This window comes from Gekko japonicus, unplaced genomic scaffold, assembly GCF_001447785.1.
Source record: "Gekko japonicus isolate JY-2015 unplaced genomic scaffold, Gekko_japonicus_V1.1 scaffold1827, whole genome shotgun sequence".
Taxonomy (NCBI): Eukaryota; Metazoa; Chordata; class Lepidosauria; order Squamata; family Gekkonidae; genus Gekko; species Gekko japonicus.
Window position 1 is genome coordinate 284,279 of NW_015169834.1, and position 20,249 is coordinate 304,527.

Here is a 20,249-nt window from a genome sequence, read left to right on the forward strand (position 1 = left end):
ATATTTGGGGACATGTCACGCTAGGGGATACCCATCTAAAGAGGGGGGAATGTAGTATATGGAATCTGTCTTTCAAAGGTCCTAAGTGGAACTCCATCTCTTCACATGGTGTGTCTTCTGAAATATACCAGTTAGAACTGGGTTGTTGGTAGTTAGGACTTCAGCTGTTAAGTCTAAGTTGTTTCCTGCCTTTCTGTTCTGCACATTAAAGAAGGTTTTGAAGACATCCTGCCTGCTGCGTGGCAGTCCATTTACCCACCCTCTTTACAGAGGAGACAAACACCACACCTACAGCTCTGCTTGTTGGATGTGGGTAGGGAAACAGCTGAGCAAAATTGATCTTCCTGGTTAATTTGTTACTAGGTTTGAGCATCCAAGTTTAAAAGAATGGAAATATATGGTGTGATCTCTTCAAGAGCATTAAGAAATGGAACATGGTCTTAAAAATATACAAAAATAAGAGTATTGTGGGTTGAGTTTATGAAAGATGATAGAATATGAATTTGTTAGTCACTAGGCTGCCATGGGATTATACTGCTGATCTCCAGGGACATTGTTCAATGTCTGTTATTGTAAATTGTGAGACAGTGACCCAGAAAACAAGTTATCTTTCAGAAGAGGGTTTATTTGTTTATCTCCTATACTTGTAGCCTGCCTTTCTCACAGAGATTCACAGTGGATTACACAGTGAAAGGTGATGCAATCAAAATAAAGGTTGAGAGCCAGTTTGGTGTAGTGGTTAAGTGTGCAGACTCTAATCTGGGAGAACCGGGTTTGATTCCCCACTCCTCCGCTTGCACCCGCTGATGTGACCTTGGGTCAGTCACAAGCTCTGGCACAGCTGTCCTTGAAAAGGAGCAGTTTGTGTCATTGTTCTCTCAGCCCCAGGGCCGGCTCACTCACTAGGCAAACTAGGCAATCGCCTAGAGCGGGCTGGCCCTTAGGGGCGCCAAACTGCACTCGGCCCCGTACTCTGGGAGTTTCTTGATTATTTGTGTTTTTCATTCTGCCTAAAATGCATTTATTTTTGAAAAATGGTGGGCGCACGGGGGGGGGGGCGGTGCCAGAAGGGATCCTCGCCTAGGGTGCAAAATAAGCTGGGGCCGGCCCTGCTCAGCCCCACCCACCTCACGGGGTGTCTGTTGTGGAGAGGGGAAGGGAAAGGAGTTTGTAAGCCGCTCTGAAACTCCAAGTGAAGGGCGCGGTATAAATCCAATCTTCTCCTCCTCCTCCTCTTCTTCTTCTTCAGAGGCATCTAATAAGCACAGCATAAATCCATGCAATCAATAGGATGATGAGACATCTAATATGCAATGTAATAGGACTAGGATTAGAGAAATCTGAAAAAAGCATAGAACAGGGATCCACAGTGTAATGCCATGGTGGCCAGAGACACTTTTCCAGATGCTTTTTCCCAGCAGGACTTCTGGCTGGCCACTGGAGACCTGATTGTCTGTGAAGAGGTTTTTTTTTTAAAAAAAATTATTTATAAATGTTTCATGTAACACTGCATACAAATATAAATCTCATTGAAAATCAACTTTGATGATTCAGATTCCTATAACAAAATAGGAACTTTCTGTGTAACAATCTTTTTGTTGAAATCCTTTTTCAAGGGTTTGATCCATATCAATGCAGAATAGATAAACCTAAACATTAATCACTAAGCACAAAAACAGACACAAGACCAGGGTAACGTTATCGCTTTTGAAAAATTGCTATGATTTCTTTATACTTTAAGGGGATTGAAGAAATAGCGGGGATTGAAGAAATAGATAGGATAGTGTTTGAAAGCGAAGTCTCTATAAAATCTTTCCATTTTGCAAAAAAAAGAGAGAATGTTTTTTATCACTTACACCGGTTTGAGTTGAAATATATCTGTGAAGAGTTAAAAACAAAATGCAGGTGGGTGTTGTCAAGGCATTCTCCAACTACAGTAGTTACATTTGAGTTATCACTGTTGTTAATATTATCTAGTTGGGAGCCCGTTTATGTGGATCGTCACGCACCAGACTGTGATCTCTTTGGGTCCATGATCATCATGTGAAATTGTCCTTTTTGTGGCATGATACATTGACTGACACAACAGACACAATTGAAAAAGATTTCGAAACAAGGTCACATCCGGAATCCTTGTCTCATGACTAACGTGTATCATTGATTCCACGGCTGTATGCAGAGTCTGGAGCCACATTGTTGATGAAGACGTTTACAATGTCTCTATAATTGTTTATACATTGATTTGTACTATATGGCTCCTTCAGTGTTATGAGCTGGGTTTCATTAATGATTTTCTGCTGTATGTGCTGTACATTGATTGTTATATTTATTGTCTTTTACAGGGGTCATTTCGTAGAAAAAGAGGTGCAGGAGCTCATTAGCATAACTTATTCACATAACTTATTTGCATATGCCACACCCCCTGACATCACAGGAAGTGTGTCAGAAGACAACACCCACCGCTCAGGCTCCACTGGACTGTTTTGGATTGCTAGCTATTGGGGGGGGGGAATGTGCAGATCTGTCCTCGCAAAGGAGGGAGAGCTTGTACCTGAATAAAACTTGGTCTTAAAGCTGCCACTGGACTGTTTTGGACTGGGGGGCCGGGGGGAGCTCTACAACTTACCTGGCTGCTTCTTGCTCTGACCGAGGGCTGCTGGGAGCAGGGGGCGGGGCTTGTTGCATGTGCCCGCCCCCTGGGCTCTTTACTGCCGGAGCTCTGCTCCTGTGCGCTCCTGCAGGAAATGACCCCTGCACAGTTTGCAGAATGACAGAAACATGGGAACTTTCCTAACCTTTGTAGGCCCGGTCATTCCACAAGGCTGGGATCACAGCAAAGAATGCAAGTGTGAGGGTGGATGGTGATCTTGCCTGTTTGCAAGGTGGCACCCTCAGAAGAGACCATCCTGCAGATATGAGGGTTCAAGGCCATGAAGATATATGATAGCCAGTACCTTGAACTGAACCTGGTAACTCGATGGCAGCCAATGGAGTGATTGCAGAACGGGTGTAACATGCATGACTTACTTAGCTACTGATAATAACTGAGCTGTGACATTCTGTACCAGCTGGAATCTCTGAATTCAAGGGCGGCCCCATCTAGAGTGCATTACAATAGTCTAGCCTCAATGTTACCATGGCATGGATCCAGGTGGCTAGATGGATTGAGCAAAGTTGGAGGCCATCTTCCAGCCTGGATGAAGTTGGAAGAAAGCATGTTTTTCATCTTCATTAACCGGCTTCTGCAGCAGTCATGATGGATCCAATATAAACCCAAGCCGGGCTTTTTTTGTAGAAAAAGCCCAGCAGGAACGCATTAGCATAATAGGCCACACCCAACAGCTGAAACGCATTAGCATATTAGGCCACACCCTGACACCACAGCTCATTAGCATATTAGGCCATAGCCCCGTGTTACCAGAAGTGTGGTCATCCAGCCACACCAACCTTTTGCTTGTTATTCTGTTTACCTTGTTTGTTGTCAAAACCCAGGGCCTTTTTTTTGGGGAGCAGGGACTCCTTTGCATGTTAGGCCACACACGCCTACTGTAGCCAATCCTAATGGGTTTCTGCTAGATTAATTGAGGAAAGTTGGAGGCCATCTTCCAGACATTGGAAGAAAGCATGTTTTTCATCTTCATTAACCGGCTTCTCCAGCAGTCATGATGAATCCAATATAAACCCAAGGCTCTTAACCGACCAAGTAAAGGTCAGCTGAAACCCATTGTAAGCTGGAAGCACAATGTCTCAACACCTTACCTTTCCTAACTAGTGACCAGTATTCAGTTTCAGCTGGTTCATTTTTAGCCATTTAAACATAGCGGTCAAGGCAGCGGCACAAGACCTCTACTGCGTTACTAGATTTGGATAGAGAAATATAGAGCTGGGCATTGTCAATATATCTCAGCTATCTATGCTATGGCTGTCAAGCATAAGCATGTGCATGTGCATGCATGCACACTCACATGGAAGGTGACTTATTCATAGAGCTGAATGAGTTAATTATTTTCACTAGACTAGGCTTGAAAGCACGTCAGTTCCCTGGAAATTTCATGTGACGTTAACAACACATGCTGTCCCTGAGATCACAAGAAATGCATATGGGTTTACAAATAGTTCACGTAGGCTGTTTGGATGATGATTAAATGCTGCCTTTATTTATTGTGCATGATTATATTCACTTTTTGGCTCCATCTAGACTGGGTAAAAGTAGCCAGCTGTACCCCACAAAAGCCGTTCTTTTAGTCATTGTAAGCAAAGAAGTATTAAGCATCAGGGGTCATTTCCTGCGGGAGCTCACAGGAGCGGAGCTCCGGCAGTAAGGAGCCCAGGGGGCGGGAACATGCAACAAGCCCCGCCCCCTGTTCCCAGCAGCCCTCACTTGGGCCACGAGGAGCAAGAAGCAGCCAGGTAAGTTGCAGAGCCTCCCCCGGCCCGCCTTCAGGACAGGTACAAGCTCTCCCTCCTCTGCGAGGGCAGATCTGCACGTTCCCCCCCTCAATAGCTAACAATCCAAAACAGTCCAGTGGAGCCTGAGTGGTGGGTGTTGCCTTCTGACACACTTCCAGTGATGTCAGGGGGTGTGGCCTATGCAAATAGGTTATGTGAATAAATTATGCTAATGAGCTCCTGCACCTCCTTTTCTACTAAATGACCCCTGTTAAGCATGCAAGGAAATCTGGCCCTGTGGCTACAATGGTATTTGCTCCATGACTCTTGATTACTTAGATAATGACTTGGAGCTGATGCTATGTGAGCACAGTAGTGCTTTCCAGCCTCCCCCCCCCCACTTCATCCCGCCATGTCCCCCCAGATGTGGGGGAGCAAAGTGGTAGTCTGCAGTGGGAGAAGGGAATCGGCAAAACTGGCTTCCTCTTCCATCGGCAGAAATGTCGTTAAGATTCAAGCCATTATATAAGGCTAGAAATCACTATACAGATGCAAATTACTAATATTTAAATAGTAAACCATACATAGATGCAAGATTGTTGTGAATATAACAGAGAATTACAACTCTAATTGCAATGAAAATATCCTTAAATGCGTAAGAGAAACTATGTTGGAGCAGGCCAATGCCCCTTCCAGTCTAACACTCTGTGGGTGCGTTCAGATGGTGTGGCGGAGCGGTTTAAACTGCTCCGGTTCCAACTGGACTAATTTGATCCGGGGACAAGCGCAGTCACACGTACGTGTCTCACCACGCAGCACATCGCTCCCGGGCGTCCACACTGTCCACAAACTTCAGGCGCACGGTGGCGGTTTTTCCCTCACAGTTTGCACATGCACATAGGCAATCTTTCATATAATTGAGATCCTCACACATGCGCAGAACACTGTATCCCGAAAAGCATGCCCTGAAGCGAAGACTTACCTTTAAATTTGAACACCGAAACTGGCCTCCGTGAGGTCCTGAACTCGTCTAAAGCATTAAACTAGGCACCATTCCCCACTCCCCCCCCCGTTTTATTAATGTCAGGGTGAAGCTTCGCCCAAGCACATATCACCAAGGCTAAAAATAAAGTGGAGGCTTCCAGCAGAAGTGGCTCTACACCGGCGGAGAGCGATCTGACGGGGAAAATGCGGCTACAACTGGAGCACTCAGGATAACACCACTTGGGCAAACTACACCGGTTTAAGGGGTGTTTGCGACAATTGGCAACGGTTAGTGACGATTGGCAATGGTTAGTGACGGAAGGCAGATGTTGTGTGTGTGATCCCATGTAAGTACTCCGTTTCTAACCGGCTTCTATACCAGCTTAAATGCCCCGTCTGAACGCACCCTGTGTCACACAGGTGCCGTTAGGAAGTCCACCAGCGGCGTCAGAACTCCAGAAGCTTTCCCATTTTTGCCCCCTCAGCACTGCCCCAGACATAGTGTGGTTAATAGCCACTAGTGTGGTTAATAGCCACTGATGGACCTCTGCTCCATATGTTTATCCAATCCCCTCTTGAAGCTGTCTATGCTTGTAGCCACCACCACTTCTTTTGGCAGTGAATTCCATGTGTTAATCACTCTTTGGGTGAAGAAGTACTTCCTTTTATCTGTTCTAACCCGACTGCTCAGCAATTTCATTGAGAGCCCACAAGTTCTTGTATCATGAGAATTCATTTGTTCATTTGATTATACTTGGTCTGCATCTGCCAGAAACCTAAGCTTCTTAGAAAGTATTTTTCTCAAACTAACCCTGCCAGCCAATGAACAAGTTCACCGTCTGCTCCAGCTAGAAGCGAAAGGGACATTGTACATTCTCTTGAAATCCCGACATGTCATGCCATTTGCTTTTGTCTTGGGCCAGACAACATAGACATCAAAATACTACCTGTGTTTGCAACTTAGTTTCAAAAGCAGTTTGCTGTGTGGCATGGGATAAAGATTAAATGGACAAGCCCAAGGCCAGGGTTGCTACATGGAAGGAGTCCCGGGTTGCCAACTCCAGATTGGGAAATACCTGGAGATTTTGGGGGTTGAAGCCTGAAGGGGAGGGTTTGGGAAGGGAAGAGGCCTCAGCTGGATATAATGCCATAGAATCCACCATCAAAAGCTGATATTTTCACCAGGGGGACAAATTTCTGTCACCTGGAGTCCAGTTATAATTCCAGGAGATCTCCAGGTCCCACCTGGAGGTTGGCAATCATGAAAGGGTCAAGTAGCTCTTTGTATCATGGTCAGAACTTTTTATCCAACCTTTCTTATCTTGATTGGAATGGAATTCGGCAATCCTTTATTTTTTAAAAAAATTCTTAGTCCAGTGAACTGAAAAATAAGTCCTATTGAGGAAGGCCACATTAGACTGTATGTCAATGTATCTCTGAGAATTTAAGCAGCCACAATGATATCCACGCTTCGCACAATGAAATAAAGCTCTGGGTGTTTTAAGAAGTCAGTAAATGTCTTTTTCGTGAATGAATCGTAGAGGATTTCGGTGAGTCATTCCGAGGTTAGAGAATGTCTGGGAAAGTGTTTCCTGTGACCAATCTTTAGTGAAACTGAGGCAAAACGTGACTCAGACAGGGACTGCTGCTTTGGCAGGAAACAAAAAATAGTTCCTGATAGAAGCACAAAACTAAAAAAAAATATTATTTATCGTCTGCCTTTCTCACAGAGGCTCAAGGCAGATTACACAGAGTAAATCAATACAATCCAGTGAGCAATGTAATAGGATTAGGATTGCAAACATCTGAAACTAAGCAGAAATCTTTAAAAAGACGGAACAAAGCATAAGTATTAATATGAAATGTTAAATGATGCATAAATTACATACTGAGGTAATACATACAGCAACATACTATACACAGTAGCACAGTCCATAGTCTTTCCCTCTCTTAGAGCTTCCTTTCTGAATCATTCTGTTAGAATAAAGCCCCATTCGTTTTGTGACCTGATGTGTTTCGGCTCACTTCTTCAGAGGTCAAATAGTACAAAGTACAAAACACACCAAAAGTATAACCCTAAAGTCCCTGTAACACATGTAAGGCAAAAAACCACAATACTTTCCCTGAGCCTTCTTGCAGCTTGTGCATTTCTACCAAGCCTTCCTGGCCCGGCCTCATCCTCTACTGTCTGTCTGTCAGTGCCTGGCCTCTGCCTCTGTACCAGAGGTAAAGGTTTCCCTTGCTCGAAAGCCAGTCGAATCCGACTCTAGGGTTGCGGTGCTCATCTCCGTTTCCAAGCCGAAGAGCCAGCGCTGTCCGAAGACGTTTCTGTGGTTATGTGGCTGGGCATGACTAGACACAGAGGCACACGGAACGCTGTGACCTTCCCACCGAAGCGGTCCCTATTTATCTACTTTGGAACTTCTAGGTTGCGGCAGGAGCCGGGACCAGAGCTTACTCTGTCAGCTCTGGCCATTGCTTGGCTTGGACTATTGTGGGGTTGGTTGATTGTGTTTTTTTTTTAGTAAAGGTAAAGGTTTCCCTTGCTTGAAATCCAGTCGAATCCGACTCTAGGGATGCAGTGCTCATCTCCGTTTCAAAGCCGGAGAGCCAGCGCAGTCCGAAGATGTTTCCGACCAAGGCGCACGGAACGCTGTGACCTTCCCACCGAAGCGGTCCCTATTTATCTACTTGCAATTTCTTGCTTTCGAACTGCTAGGAGCTGGGACCGGAGACGGGAGCTCACTCCGTCACGCGGCACTCAGGTCTCGAACTCCTGAACTACCGACCTTCCGGGTCTGCAGTTCACCGTCTTAACCACTTGAGCCACCGCAGCTCCCTCCCCTGTACCGTACAAAACCCTAAAGGAGGGCCGCCGAGCATTCACAGACTACTTCTCAGAGGACCTTCTGGGAGGCGTGGGGCTCTCCAGCCAGGCGCAGTGAGGCTTCCAGTCAAGATAACCAGAGTCGAGCGGCTCCCGCTCCTCCCCTCTTGCCCCGGGGGGGCCCCGGGAGGGCGGGGGGTTCCCATATGCTTCTGAAGGTTCGACGCCTGCCAGCCCTTTTCCTTACGTGTCTCCTTCGCCTGGTCCTTACGCGCAGGGCGCAGGGCGCAGGGCGCAGGGAGGGGGAGGCCCCCCCCTTTCTCGGGGCTCGCCCACCCTCCCGTCCATAAATAGCCAAGGAGCGGCACGGGCAGCGCAGACGGCGCCGGGTTTCTCTCGCTCTCTCTTGCAACCTGCCAGGAGCGCGTCTCCATCCTCCTCTCTGCGGGCACGATGTACTCCAGCAGGATTGAGGTTCCCAGGAGGGGGCGATCCTTCGACTCCACCAACACCGCCGGCTTCGAAGAGAATCAGCTCAACAATGAGGTAGGGAACTTGGCCCGAGCCAGGCACTTCCCCCGTTTGGTCTACTTCGTAATCAGGTCCACACGGGATAACGGAGAGCTTCTCTGAGACAGAAAATGGAAAGGGTTTTTCCTTCTGAGACGCGGGGATCTTCTTGTGATTTTGGGTTTGTCCCCACAAGACCACCGAAGAGCATCTTGCCCATGTGTCCAATGCTCCCTCTAAGCTGTGGAGTCTTGTGAGCCGAAATGCTGCTTTGTGAGCGACTGGCCTTAAAGTCGTGAGCGAGCAATTTGGCTACTGCATGAATCAGTCTGCTCTGGAGCAATGTTCCCTCTAAGCTGTGGATTCTTGTGAGCAAAAGTTCTACTTTGTGAGCTACTGGCATTAAAGTTGTGAGCGAGCAATTTGGCTACTGCATAATTTAGTTTGCTGTGGAGCCATCCGTCCTGAGCTAAGTCAAAATCAGGTGAGCTGGAGGCTATAAACCCGTGAGCTAGCTCATACTAACTCAGCTTAGAGGGAACACTGCTCTGGAGCCCTCCCTTCCTGAGCGAAGGCAAAAGCGTGTGAGCCGGAGGCTAAAAAAAACTGTGAGCTGGCTCACACTCACTCAGCTTAGAGGGAATGCTGCCCATGTCAGTTGATATAGTTTTGTAAATTTTATGCACCTCCAATTTACTAATGGCTCTCTCCTTTCCACATTAACAGTGATGACATTTAGAGACTGAATGACATTGTGAATATCCTTAGGTCAATTATCAGACAGGTCCTACTGAGGCCTGAATAATTTGGAATGGGCTGTAGACCTGTTCAGCCGGATCTGGAAGCTCCCAGGTTGGTCAAAAAGGGGGCGAGAGAGTCGATATACACGGATGCACAGATGATACTGAATTTCTTATTTATTTATTTATTTATTTAATTTCATTTATACCCCGCCCTCCCCGCATGTGCGGGCTCAGGGCGGCTTACAACCATAGAGCACAAGTGCAATAAAAATACAATAAAACAATTTAAAACAATTTACACATGGGCCACGCCCAAGGATTCCGCGCGACTGATACCCACTCACCCTATTGCCCATATCCTTTCCATTCCAGGGGAGGTTACTGTGGCCCCCTGATGTTCATTGCCACTCAACCTCCGGCGGTGCTATAAAACGGTCCTCATTGGTGGTGGTGGTAACGGTGAAGATTGTATTCCAGAACAGATATTGTGGAAGTGGATGGAGAGATCTTGAACCTGGCCATGTAGGGCTTTAAAGGTAACGACCAGCACTTTGAAGCGAATCCGGTATGCTATAGGCAGCCAGTGCAGCGCTTTGAGCACAGGCTGGATGTGGTCCCATTTCGAGACACCAGCAACCAGCCTGGCCGCCGCATTCTGCACTAGCTGCAGCCTCCGAATCAGCGACAAAGGCAGCCCCATGTAGAGAGCGTTGCAGTAGTCTAGCCTTGAGGTGACCGTCGCATGGACCACTGTGGCTAGGTCTTCACGGCTGAGAAAGGGAACCAACTGCCGCACCAGCCGAAGATGGTAAAAGGCCGCTTTGGCAGTGGCTGCTACCTGGGCCTCCATCGATAAGGTGGAGTCCAGGAGCACTCCCAGACTCCTAACCTCCGAAGCTGGCACCAAAGGCGCCCCATCGAAGGTCGGGAGTGGGAGCCCCAATCCCTTCCCGTTCCAGCCCAGACACAGGACCTCCATCTTCGCCGGGTTCAGCTTCAACCGGCTCAGCCTGAGCCATCCAGATACGGCCTGCAACGCCCGATGCAGATCTTCAGGATCAGAGTCCGACCGGCCGCCCAACATCACAACTGATTTAGGGCAAGCCGGTGTTCCCTCTAAGGTGAGTCGGTGTGAGCTAGCTCACCGTTTTTCTAGCCTCCGGCTCACGGATTTTTGTCTCCGCTCAGGGAGGGTGGCTCCAGAGCCAAACTAATCTATGCCATAGCCCAATCACCCACTCACAACTTTCATGCCGGCAGCTCACAAAGTAGGATTTTTGCTCACAGGACTCCACAGCTTAGAGGGAGCATCGAATTGGCAACCCTGGGAGTCGTTCAAGGCAAGAGATGTTCAGAGGTGACTTGCCGTTGCCTGCCTTTGCATTGGGACTCTGGACTTCCTTGGTGGTCTCCCGTCTGAGTACTACCTGGGGCTGATGCTGCTTCGTTTCTAAGGTCTGATAAGATCGGGGTACTCTGGGCTATCCAGGTCAGGGTGGTATTGCATAGATGAGGATTAATATTGGACAAACTGCCTGTCCCTTCTTACTGAAGTATTCTGTGCACTTTGAACGCTTGCTGCCTGGCTGTATTCATGCAACTGATGGTGTCCGCTGGGTCCTTCTGGGCAAGGGTGTAGACTTTCCAATTTCCCAGGGGGGGGGGGCTGGGGCTGGGCCAGAGGCATTGCTTTGCTAGGAGCAAGGGTGGCTCCCGGGGGAGGCTGAGCACCTTCCTGAAAATTTCGGCGGGGGCTCATGCCCCGCCGCCCCCACGAAGATTACGCCTATGCTTCTGGACACCTGTTGGATTAAAGGTACATCCAGTTACAGTGTCCCATGCTGGTAGTCATGCACGTAACCAGGAGCCTGGCGCCGTGTCCTAGGATAAGGTGAGAACCCAATGTGCAGACTGAACCTAAGGGGGCATGTGACCAGTGTTCCCTCTAAGCTGAGTTAGTGTGAGCTAGCTCACAGTTTTTTAGCCTCCAGCTCACAAATTTTGGTCTTAGCTCAGGAAGGATGGCCCCAGAACGAACTAATTTATGTAGTAGCCAAATCACTTGCTCACAATTTTAATGCCAGCAGCTCACAAAGTAGAATTTTTGCTCAAAAGACTCCACAGCTTAGAGGGAACATTGCATGTGACTGGTTAGGGAACTGGAAGAAACTGGATTTTGGAATGCCAAGATTAAGACTGCTGGGGCCTGTGGATACATCTCTTACTGGGATGACACATGCAAAGCAGAGACCCTGAACAAAGGAGCTGCAAGCTGAGTATTCTGATTGTACCTTTGTCTTACCTGCATCTTCACTGCCCTGTGACTCTTTGCTGCCAATGCTCATCTATTTGTCTATCCTCTCATTCCTTTCCAACGCTTGTCTTGGCCATTTGGTCTAGGCTCTTGTGCTCCTTTTCATTGCATACAGTAGATAGCTCACTCAGCAATAAAGAAGTTAATAGGGATTGCTGGGTTGGTAAACCGAACTATATTCTGCCTACTAAAAATGGGGCGATTCACGAGTAAGGCATATGTGCAGTATTCATCCTGATGGTTAATCTTCAGCTTCTAGGAATCAAAAGTATACCATGTCTGAAAATAAAGGCTTTGCTTTTGGGGGACTATCCTAAATGTATTTATCTATAAAAAGCCTGAATCCTGCCTCTTAGTCTAGGCGGCTGTCAAGCAGACATAGATATTAAATATAAAATCATCACAAATACTGTAATAAAAACTGCAACTAAAAGTTCAGCCCACAATAAATCAATAAATGGCGCAGACAAAGGTCAAATATAAAAATATAACAAGCAATATGGTCAGGAGTCCTTGATAGACTCATCTTTTATTTTTATTTTTTAATCTAAACCTTTAAAAAAGTGATTTGTGCCGGTGGCAATTATGACATCCGGTGGCAAGGCGTTCCATGTGTTAACTGTGTGGTGGATATAACAGTGCTTCCCCCCTTTAAATTCACTGTCCATAAATTTCAGTGGATTACCCAGCACTTTTATATTCTGAGATGGTATGAACAGCCTTTGTCTATTTGTCATCTGCACAACACTCACACTGTTAAAACGTCTGTTATTAATATGTCTGTAATTCAAAGTAGCTCACAATAAAGCACATCATTAAGGCACCCATGATTAAAGTATGATTAAAACTGATTAAATTCAACCGTTTTTAACTACCTTATAAAAAACAGTGCCAGGTATAATAAGAACAATATTCGTATCCACTATCTTCTGGTAGGTGATATAGTCTTGAGACTTCTAAGATTTAACAGGGCCTTGGGGACTAGCAAGAAATAGTGCTGGGAAGGCTGGCTTAAGAGGTAAGAGGAGATTTACCTTTCCTGAACTACCGTAACTGCCGATGCCAGCAGTTTGAATATCCACTCCTTAAAGAGTGGAACAGATGGGTTCTACAGATCAGCAAACCAAGTGTACGCTGGTCTGCTGGTGATCATGTTTGAACAGTCTAACCCTTTGGTGGATGGATATCTATTTTAATGGATAAAGGACATTTGTGATCTATTCAGTTGTAACAGGAGCCGGGAAATGGGCTTCATCCTACCCCACCCTTCACTTGGAATCTCAGAGCGGCTTACAAACTCCTTTCCCTTCCCCTCCCCACAACAGACACCCTGTGAGGTGGGTGGGGCTGAGAGAACTCTGACACAAACTGCTCTTTCAGGAACAGCTGTGCCAGAGCTTGTGACTGACCCAAGGTCACACCAGCAGGTGCAAGTCGAGGAGTGGGGAATCAAATCCGGTTCTCCCAGATTAGAGTCCGCACACTTAACCACTACACCAATGTAGCATGCCATCTCAGTTCATGTTGGGGGGAGAGAATCTGGCCTTGAGTTTACAAAGCAAAAGCCTCATTGGCTATCAAAATTCATGTGTATGTAGGCATTTCTTAGACATATTCTTTACTGTGAACAGTGCCCAGCATAGGGTACAGCTAACTGAAAATGTAAATACATAACTGGCTGTGCTTCAGAGAGCCACAGATCTTTGTCTGTCTCCCTTTCAAAGTTCCTGTTCCTCCCTGAAAAGCCGCTGGAGAGGATTGGGACCCTTAGGAATAGTGTGGGAGGTGGCATTGGGAACTGCAGCAAGGAACCCTCTGTATCAATTGCCTACCCTGCACGAGCATAAGAGCCCTCCACTAATTTTACCTTCTGCTGAATTCCGCGAAAGAATTAAACAATAGAACAAATCTGTCCCTTTTATCTACGAGATGCCCAGCAAAAGCCCTTTGAATTTTTAATGTATCCTGTGCCTACAGTGCAGTCCTAAACTGAGTCACACCCTTCTAAGTCCATTGACTTCAATGGATTTAGAAGCGTGCAACTGTGCTTAGGATTGCGCTGTGGGGTTGCTAGGTCTGTACTAGTGTGGTCATAACACTGTGACGTCAGTCCAGAAAACTGCATCCCCGTACTTCTTTTACTTGGGGCCCACTCATCCATTGCCTTTTGAAGTTCCGAACATTGTAAATTGTAGTGCACATCTGACCACCTGGACCGGCAGAGAATGTGAGGAAAAAATAATGTGTAGTTATAAGGCCCTCATCAGAAATACTGATCTGTCATTGATTCAAGGACTCTGGCTAGACAGGAGAAGTCAGACACAGGCTGGTTGCAGTAGGCTGGTTATTGTTGTTAGCAGAAACAGGGTGCGTTCAGACGAACAGCTAATCCCACCATTATGCCGGCTCAAATTTGATCCCGATCTTTTAAATCCATCCTCGCATGACCAGACATCCCCCGGGGGAATCGCCTTACTGTGCACTGCTTCTGCTGTGGATTGTCTAGATGGCGTCCACTGAATGAGGCGCGCGTGGGGTGGCTTTTTAAAAAACACACAAAAGTTTGCGCATGCGCATAGGCGTGATAGACCTTGTTTATCTGTGCATGCGCAGAATCAAGATTTTTAAACAATGGTGCCCGAACGGGCGCCATTTTTTAATTGCGCGCTGGAACGATCAGACAGGAAAGAGTCTGTGACTGGCCCATTGGAACAAAAACCTCCAGATTTTAACTAGTACCTTTTTAGTACGGCACCGAAGCACAGCAAAATGGGATGCTCACGGAAGATGGACATTTCCCAGATGTTAATGTCTGGACATTACATTTAAATCCATGAGGCACTTGTTCCTCGTGCGGATCTAAAGAGCCGTCTGATCGGACTCACAGAGCAGAAGAAGACAAGAATGGCCTAAAGAAAGAACCCTGGCAGAGAGACTGAGCAAAATGAGAACTGAAGGAAGTGGATCCTGAACAGGGCTAGCGGAGGGCACGGTGCAGTTTTTTTAGGAACAGCATTTTGGTGTCCTAGTTCCAGTAAACCAGCCCTGACCAGGAAGAATTCACTAGCTTCTGAAATGGTGCCATTATATTCCGTGCACAGAACAGCCAGGGAAGAACCTGAAAAGAAACATTGCTTCCGAACAAAGCAAGTACAGGTCTCTAAGTGCTACGTTGGGTAGAGGCTAGAGTAAGAGAAACTGGGTATTTTGAATTTAATTAGTAGACATAATGAACACTGGGATTGCCACCTCTTTTAATCACAATAATGTTAAAGATTAATGTTTTAATTACAGTACTGTACCTGTATTTCAAGTGTCAAAGAACTATATCTTTATACGTCTAATTAATTCTTTAAAAAGTCTGTATTTTGTTTCTTGTGATCCTGTGATCTCCTTATCCTCTGTCTAATATATACTAAGCTCTTAGGGTATAATAAAGTGTGATTTATCTTTGATGGTAGTAGCAGAATATAACACATAAATAATAAAAAGAGATAAGATACAATCTAAAATGACTCGGGTGGCTTTGGGAGTAGGTGGTGTGAGGAAAAGACACAGGTGGTCGGATTTAAATGCTTCAGTCCCCACTGTGTAGTGTCAGGGTGCTGGGATCTTAATGAAATATAACCCTTTACCAGGGTGGATTAGATTAAAATAAATTGATTTAGGAAGTCTTGATTTAAATCATGGCTTCCTGCCTAAGAAGAAGAAGAGTAGATTCGTATGTCCCGCTTTTCTCTACCTCATGGCAACTCAAAGTGGCATACAATCACCTTCCCTTCCTCTCCACAAGAAGCACCTTGTGAGGTAAATGGGGCTGGGAGAATTCTGAGAGAACTGTGACTGGCCCAAGGTCACCCTGCTGGCTTCATATGGAGGAGGGGGGAAATCAAACCCAGCTCTCCAGTTTAGAGCCCGCTGCTCCTAACCACTACACCACTCTGGTTCGTAAAGGGTCATTGTTGCCGGCCGTAATATTTACAACCCAGATGAAAGTTTCATTTTAGTATAAGTTTCCAGGTTAGGGCTGCAGTGATATCAGAAAATTAATGATTGTTTGGTTATTTACCATTTGAAATAGATAATTCCGGAATAATTGCAAGGTCAACTATTTCCACTTTAATCGGTAGGGTTACAAGACCTCTGGTCAGGGAGGGGTTTCCCCCGATTTTCGGGGCTCCAGCCCACCACCGGCCGGGGGAAGCCCCACCCCCAAACAGGCATGTAGCTGTGCGACGTCCCCGTCACGATGACACCACCCGGAAGTGACGTCATCACACTGCCGACATGGGGAGGTGATGCTCTAGTTTTGGGGCAAACTCTATGGTTTTGAAGTAAAAAAAACCATAGAATTTTGCCCAAAAACTAGAGCATCACTCCCTGACATCTGCAGCAAGATGATGTCACTTCTGGGTTACGTCATTGCACCGTGCGCGCTTTGCGTGTGCAGCAAAAGATCCTGGAAAGGACCCAGGACTCCCCCGCTTGTCAAGAGGTAGGATCTGGCAACCCTATTAATACCAGGGCTATTTTTGGGCAGGAACGCACAGGAACGGAGTTCCGGCTGGCTCCCAAGTTGGCCACTCCCAGCAGGAACTCATTAGCATAATAGGCCACACCCAACAGCAGAAACTCATTCGAATTGGCTACAATTAGGGGTGTGTGGACTAATATGCAAAAAGCCCTGGGTTTTGACCACAAGCAAGGTCAACAGAATAAGAAGCAAAAGGTGGGCGTGGCTGGAAGACCACACTTCTGGTAACATGGGGGTGCGGCCTAATATGCAAATGAGCTGTGTTGTCAGGGGTGTAGCCTAATATGCTAATGAGTTCCTGCTGTTGGGTATGGCCTATTATGCTAATGAGTTCCTGCTGGGCTTTTTCTACAAAAAGAGCCCTGATTAATATGTTAATCATTCATATTTGGACAACTATTCTGATGTACTTCACTGGATGGAGAAAAGTAATAATTAACGATAACCATTTAAATTGTTTTATTTAACTAAAACAATGACATTATGTAGCATATATATTCTTGTATTTGCTTAAGCATCCACGAAGCTGCACTCACAAAGAGCTCAAGACTCCTGGAGTATGATACTCAAAAAAGTTTCAGTTTCATCTGTACTGCTTGCTCCTCCCTCTTCACACTTAGCTCTTAACATCTTCACCTTATCTAGACCTATTCCACCTAGAGTTGCCAGGTTCCTCCTGGCAGCCAGCAGGGGATGGGGGGGGGGACTTACCTGGAGAAACGGAAAGGCCCAGGCCTCGTCGCCAGAGTCACACAGGAAGCGATGTCACCACACCAGCGGCATCCAGTGCTCCCTCTAAGCTGTGGAGTCTTGTGAGCAAAAATCCTACTGTATGAGCTACTTAGCATTAAAGTTATGAGCAGGCGATTTGGCAGCTCCATAAATTAGTTTGCTCTGCAGCAATCCTTCCTGAGCTGTGGAATGAGATGAAGGGCCACAGCATGGTCTTCTGGGCAGCACATCAGGCCAGGGGGATTATACCTAGTGGCTCTCAGATTGGCCTTAGTGCTTGGGCGGAAATGGAATGGCTGGGGAGTAATACACCTGGGGGGGGCAATGATCTGGGTCTTTTGAAGGCCCTCGTGTTGCAGGCTGAGGCAGACCTTGCGGGGATAAAAGCAAGGTGGCCCGGCGTGAAGATAGTATGGTCAGCCATACTGCACCGCCAGGTTTAGCGAAACTTGGAGGACCCCAGGTGTATTACCGCACCAGACGCAAGGTTAACAGGCAGCTGATAAAGGCCATGGATGCAGGGTTGGGTATGTTTTTGCCGCACCCCGATATACGGGTCATTTCCCCAGACCTGTATAGAGACAACGGGGTACATTTGAATGACAAGGGCAATGGGATAGTTTTACAGGACTTGCAGCAAGGGATTAGGCTTGCATTAGGATGCTGAGTGGGGAGCAAAGGCCAAAGCAGAGGCTTGACCTTGGCTGTGGCAGGTTTGTGCAAGCAAAACGGAACTGGTGAGCACCTTACGGCATATCCCGTTAGGGAACAGGGGGTCATCAGGAACTGCCTTTGGATTTCAGGGTCCGGGGTGGGGAATGGTGATCACCTCCACTGGGAACCTTTTAGGCCTGGCTCCTCCCTGCAGGTTGGAAGGCTTCAGGGGTAGGTGCTCCTAGAGGGCAACCAGTTTGCTGGGCTGCTGGTCACGAGCCAGAGAGTTGGCTCACGGCCGGAACTGGGTGACCCGCCCTACAAGGGCAAGGGGGTTGGTTAGGGAATGACGCCTGCCTTGTCTTGTTATTCTGGCTGGGGGGGCAAAGTGCCATAGCCATGACTGCAGGCAACTATCCTGCAGATGCCATTAGTACGGCGACTCATCTAGATATCACACATTATCTTGCACTCTTTTTCTAGGCAAGTCGTCTTGTTGAGACGAGCAAGATAGAAATTGTGGTAGCTTTTAGAAAAGGAAATGATGATGTTTGGGGGAAACTGCAAACCTCGAAGTAGGATGGTTGTGTGGTTCTTCTGCATTCTGAATGATTTTAAAATATTAAAAACATGATCCCGCTTGAATTAATATAACCTTCGTGGGATAAGGGCTTCCGTTTTTTCTTGAATGAAGTGGGGATAAAAATGTGGTTCTATGTCTGTAGTCCTATGCACACTAATGATTTTGTTGCAGTCATTAGAAGGTGCACTTTACATATATAGGCATTCTGTTGACAAGTAAGAAAAAAGCAAAACTGATATTGGATGCATTTAATGGGACCTCCTTTGAAATAAAAGGATCTAGAAGCCAGGTGATCAATGACTAATATTACTGAGCCAGAACACTTTGTACCGGAAAATCCAATGGGATAAGTTCTTTTGAAACAAACAAATTCTGCAGGGTTTAAAAAACAACAACAATGCTGACTTATTTAACAGTGATTGTTACCATTTCAATGTATTTTCAGCTCCACAAATCAAACTACACTATGAACGAAGACAATAAAGAGAACAAAGACAATTTGACCGAAAGGGGCAGAGCTGTTGTCATCTTTTCTTTAAAGAATGAAGTCGGAGGACTTGTCAAAGCCCTAAAACTCTTTCAGGTACGCAGGTTCTCTGTGCAGCCAGTACAGTAAGGGCAAACTTTGGTATCTTAGCATAACTTAGTATTTAGCTACTGTGTCAAGATCGTGTGTTTAAGCAGATTAAGTGAACTCATAACAATGACCCCTCCCCAAAATAAAGATACCAGGACAGGACCTCCAGCACTTTCTGAGCACCAATTTTGGACCCATTACGGAGGGGTCAAACTCATTTGTTACAAGGGCAGGATTTGACAAAAATGTCACTTTGTAAGGCCGGGCCACATGTGCCATAAAATGTAATGCCAGGTACTGGAGGACACAGGCAAACTCAATTAATGATATTAATTTTTACTCAAACTGCAAACAAAAGCGACTGATTCTTAGCAGTGAAAGCAATTGATTTACTCGGGAACCCACAAATGCCACAACAAATGTATTTCATCATATCGCAGGGCTATTTTTGGGCAGGAACGCACAGGGTTCCGGCTGGCTTCAGAGTTAGCCATGCCCACTACAGCCAAAACCTCTGCGTGCCTGGCTACAGAGGGAGGGCCTGGAGAGGGGCCCCCCCCCGGCAACTCCAAGGCGGGCGGGCAGGCCGGGGGGGGGGGCCTGGAAGGATCTGGGAGGCATTTAAATGCCTCCTGTGCCTTCCCTGGTCTCTCCAATGCCGGCTTGCCCGGGAAAGCCAAGGGAAGGAATGGGGTGTGGCCTAATATTCTAATGAACAGCATTGTCAGGGTGTGGCCTAATATGCTAATGAGTTTCTGCTTGTTGGGTGTGGCCTATTATGCTAGTGAGTTCCTGCTGGGCTTTTTCTACAAAAAACCCCCCTGATCGTGTGCAAGACTAGTTTCCCCCCACAAGGGATATCATAAAAGGGGGAGTACCTTACATTTCCATACAGATTAGTTACTTTTTTTATATGTAGTAGTGTTAGGGGATGAGTCATCGTCCTTGAAAGTAAATAAGGCAGTTTCCCCGTCACATGCCTCCATTCTCACAGCCTCAGCAGCCGCGCACAGCTACAATCTGTCTCTCATTCTTTGTTTCTTCTCTTCCCCTGTCCTACCTCTGAGGATCTCAAGGAGGCACACTGGACTCCCCCCACCTCCGCTGCCCCATCTCCACCCCCGCCACCAACCCTATGAAGTGGGCCAGACTGAGTGACCAGCCCCAGGTGACCCAGGTGACAGGGTCCTGGCTCAGGAGGAGGAGGGGGGGTTCTGAACCTGGCTCTCCCAGATCCCCCCCACCCCCAGTTCTCGTCCCTCCTGCATTTCCCACAGAATCGGTGGGGCTGAGGAGAAGGCCTGATGGACAGGCTGTTTCTGAAACCTCCAGGGGGTGCTTTTTGTCCTTCCATGACCCCTTTCCCCTCCGTTTTAAAGGGGTTTGAGCCGGAAAGCGATGG

General features: G+C 46.8%; 1 protein-coding gene across 1 annotated transcript in view; it reads left to right on the plus strand.

The window, feature by feature from the left end:
• The first annotated feature begins 8,676 nt into the window (after nt 1–8,676).
• The window catches only part of TPH1 (tryptophan hydroxylase 1), a 36,202-nt gene continuing 24,629 nt past the window's right edge, over nt 8,677–20,249 (plus strand). The window contains exons 1-2 of the mRNA XM_015417286.1: nt 8,677–8,746; nt 18,716–18,853. Coding sequence (XP_015272772.1) covers nt 18,737–18,853 — 117 coding nt within the window. The 5' untranslated portion in view covers nt 8,677–8,746; nt 18,716–18,736. The remainder of the gene's footprint in view (nt 8,747–18,715; nt 18,854–20,249) is intronic.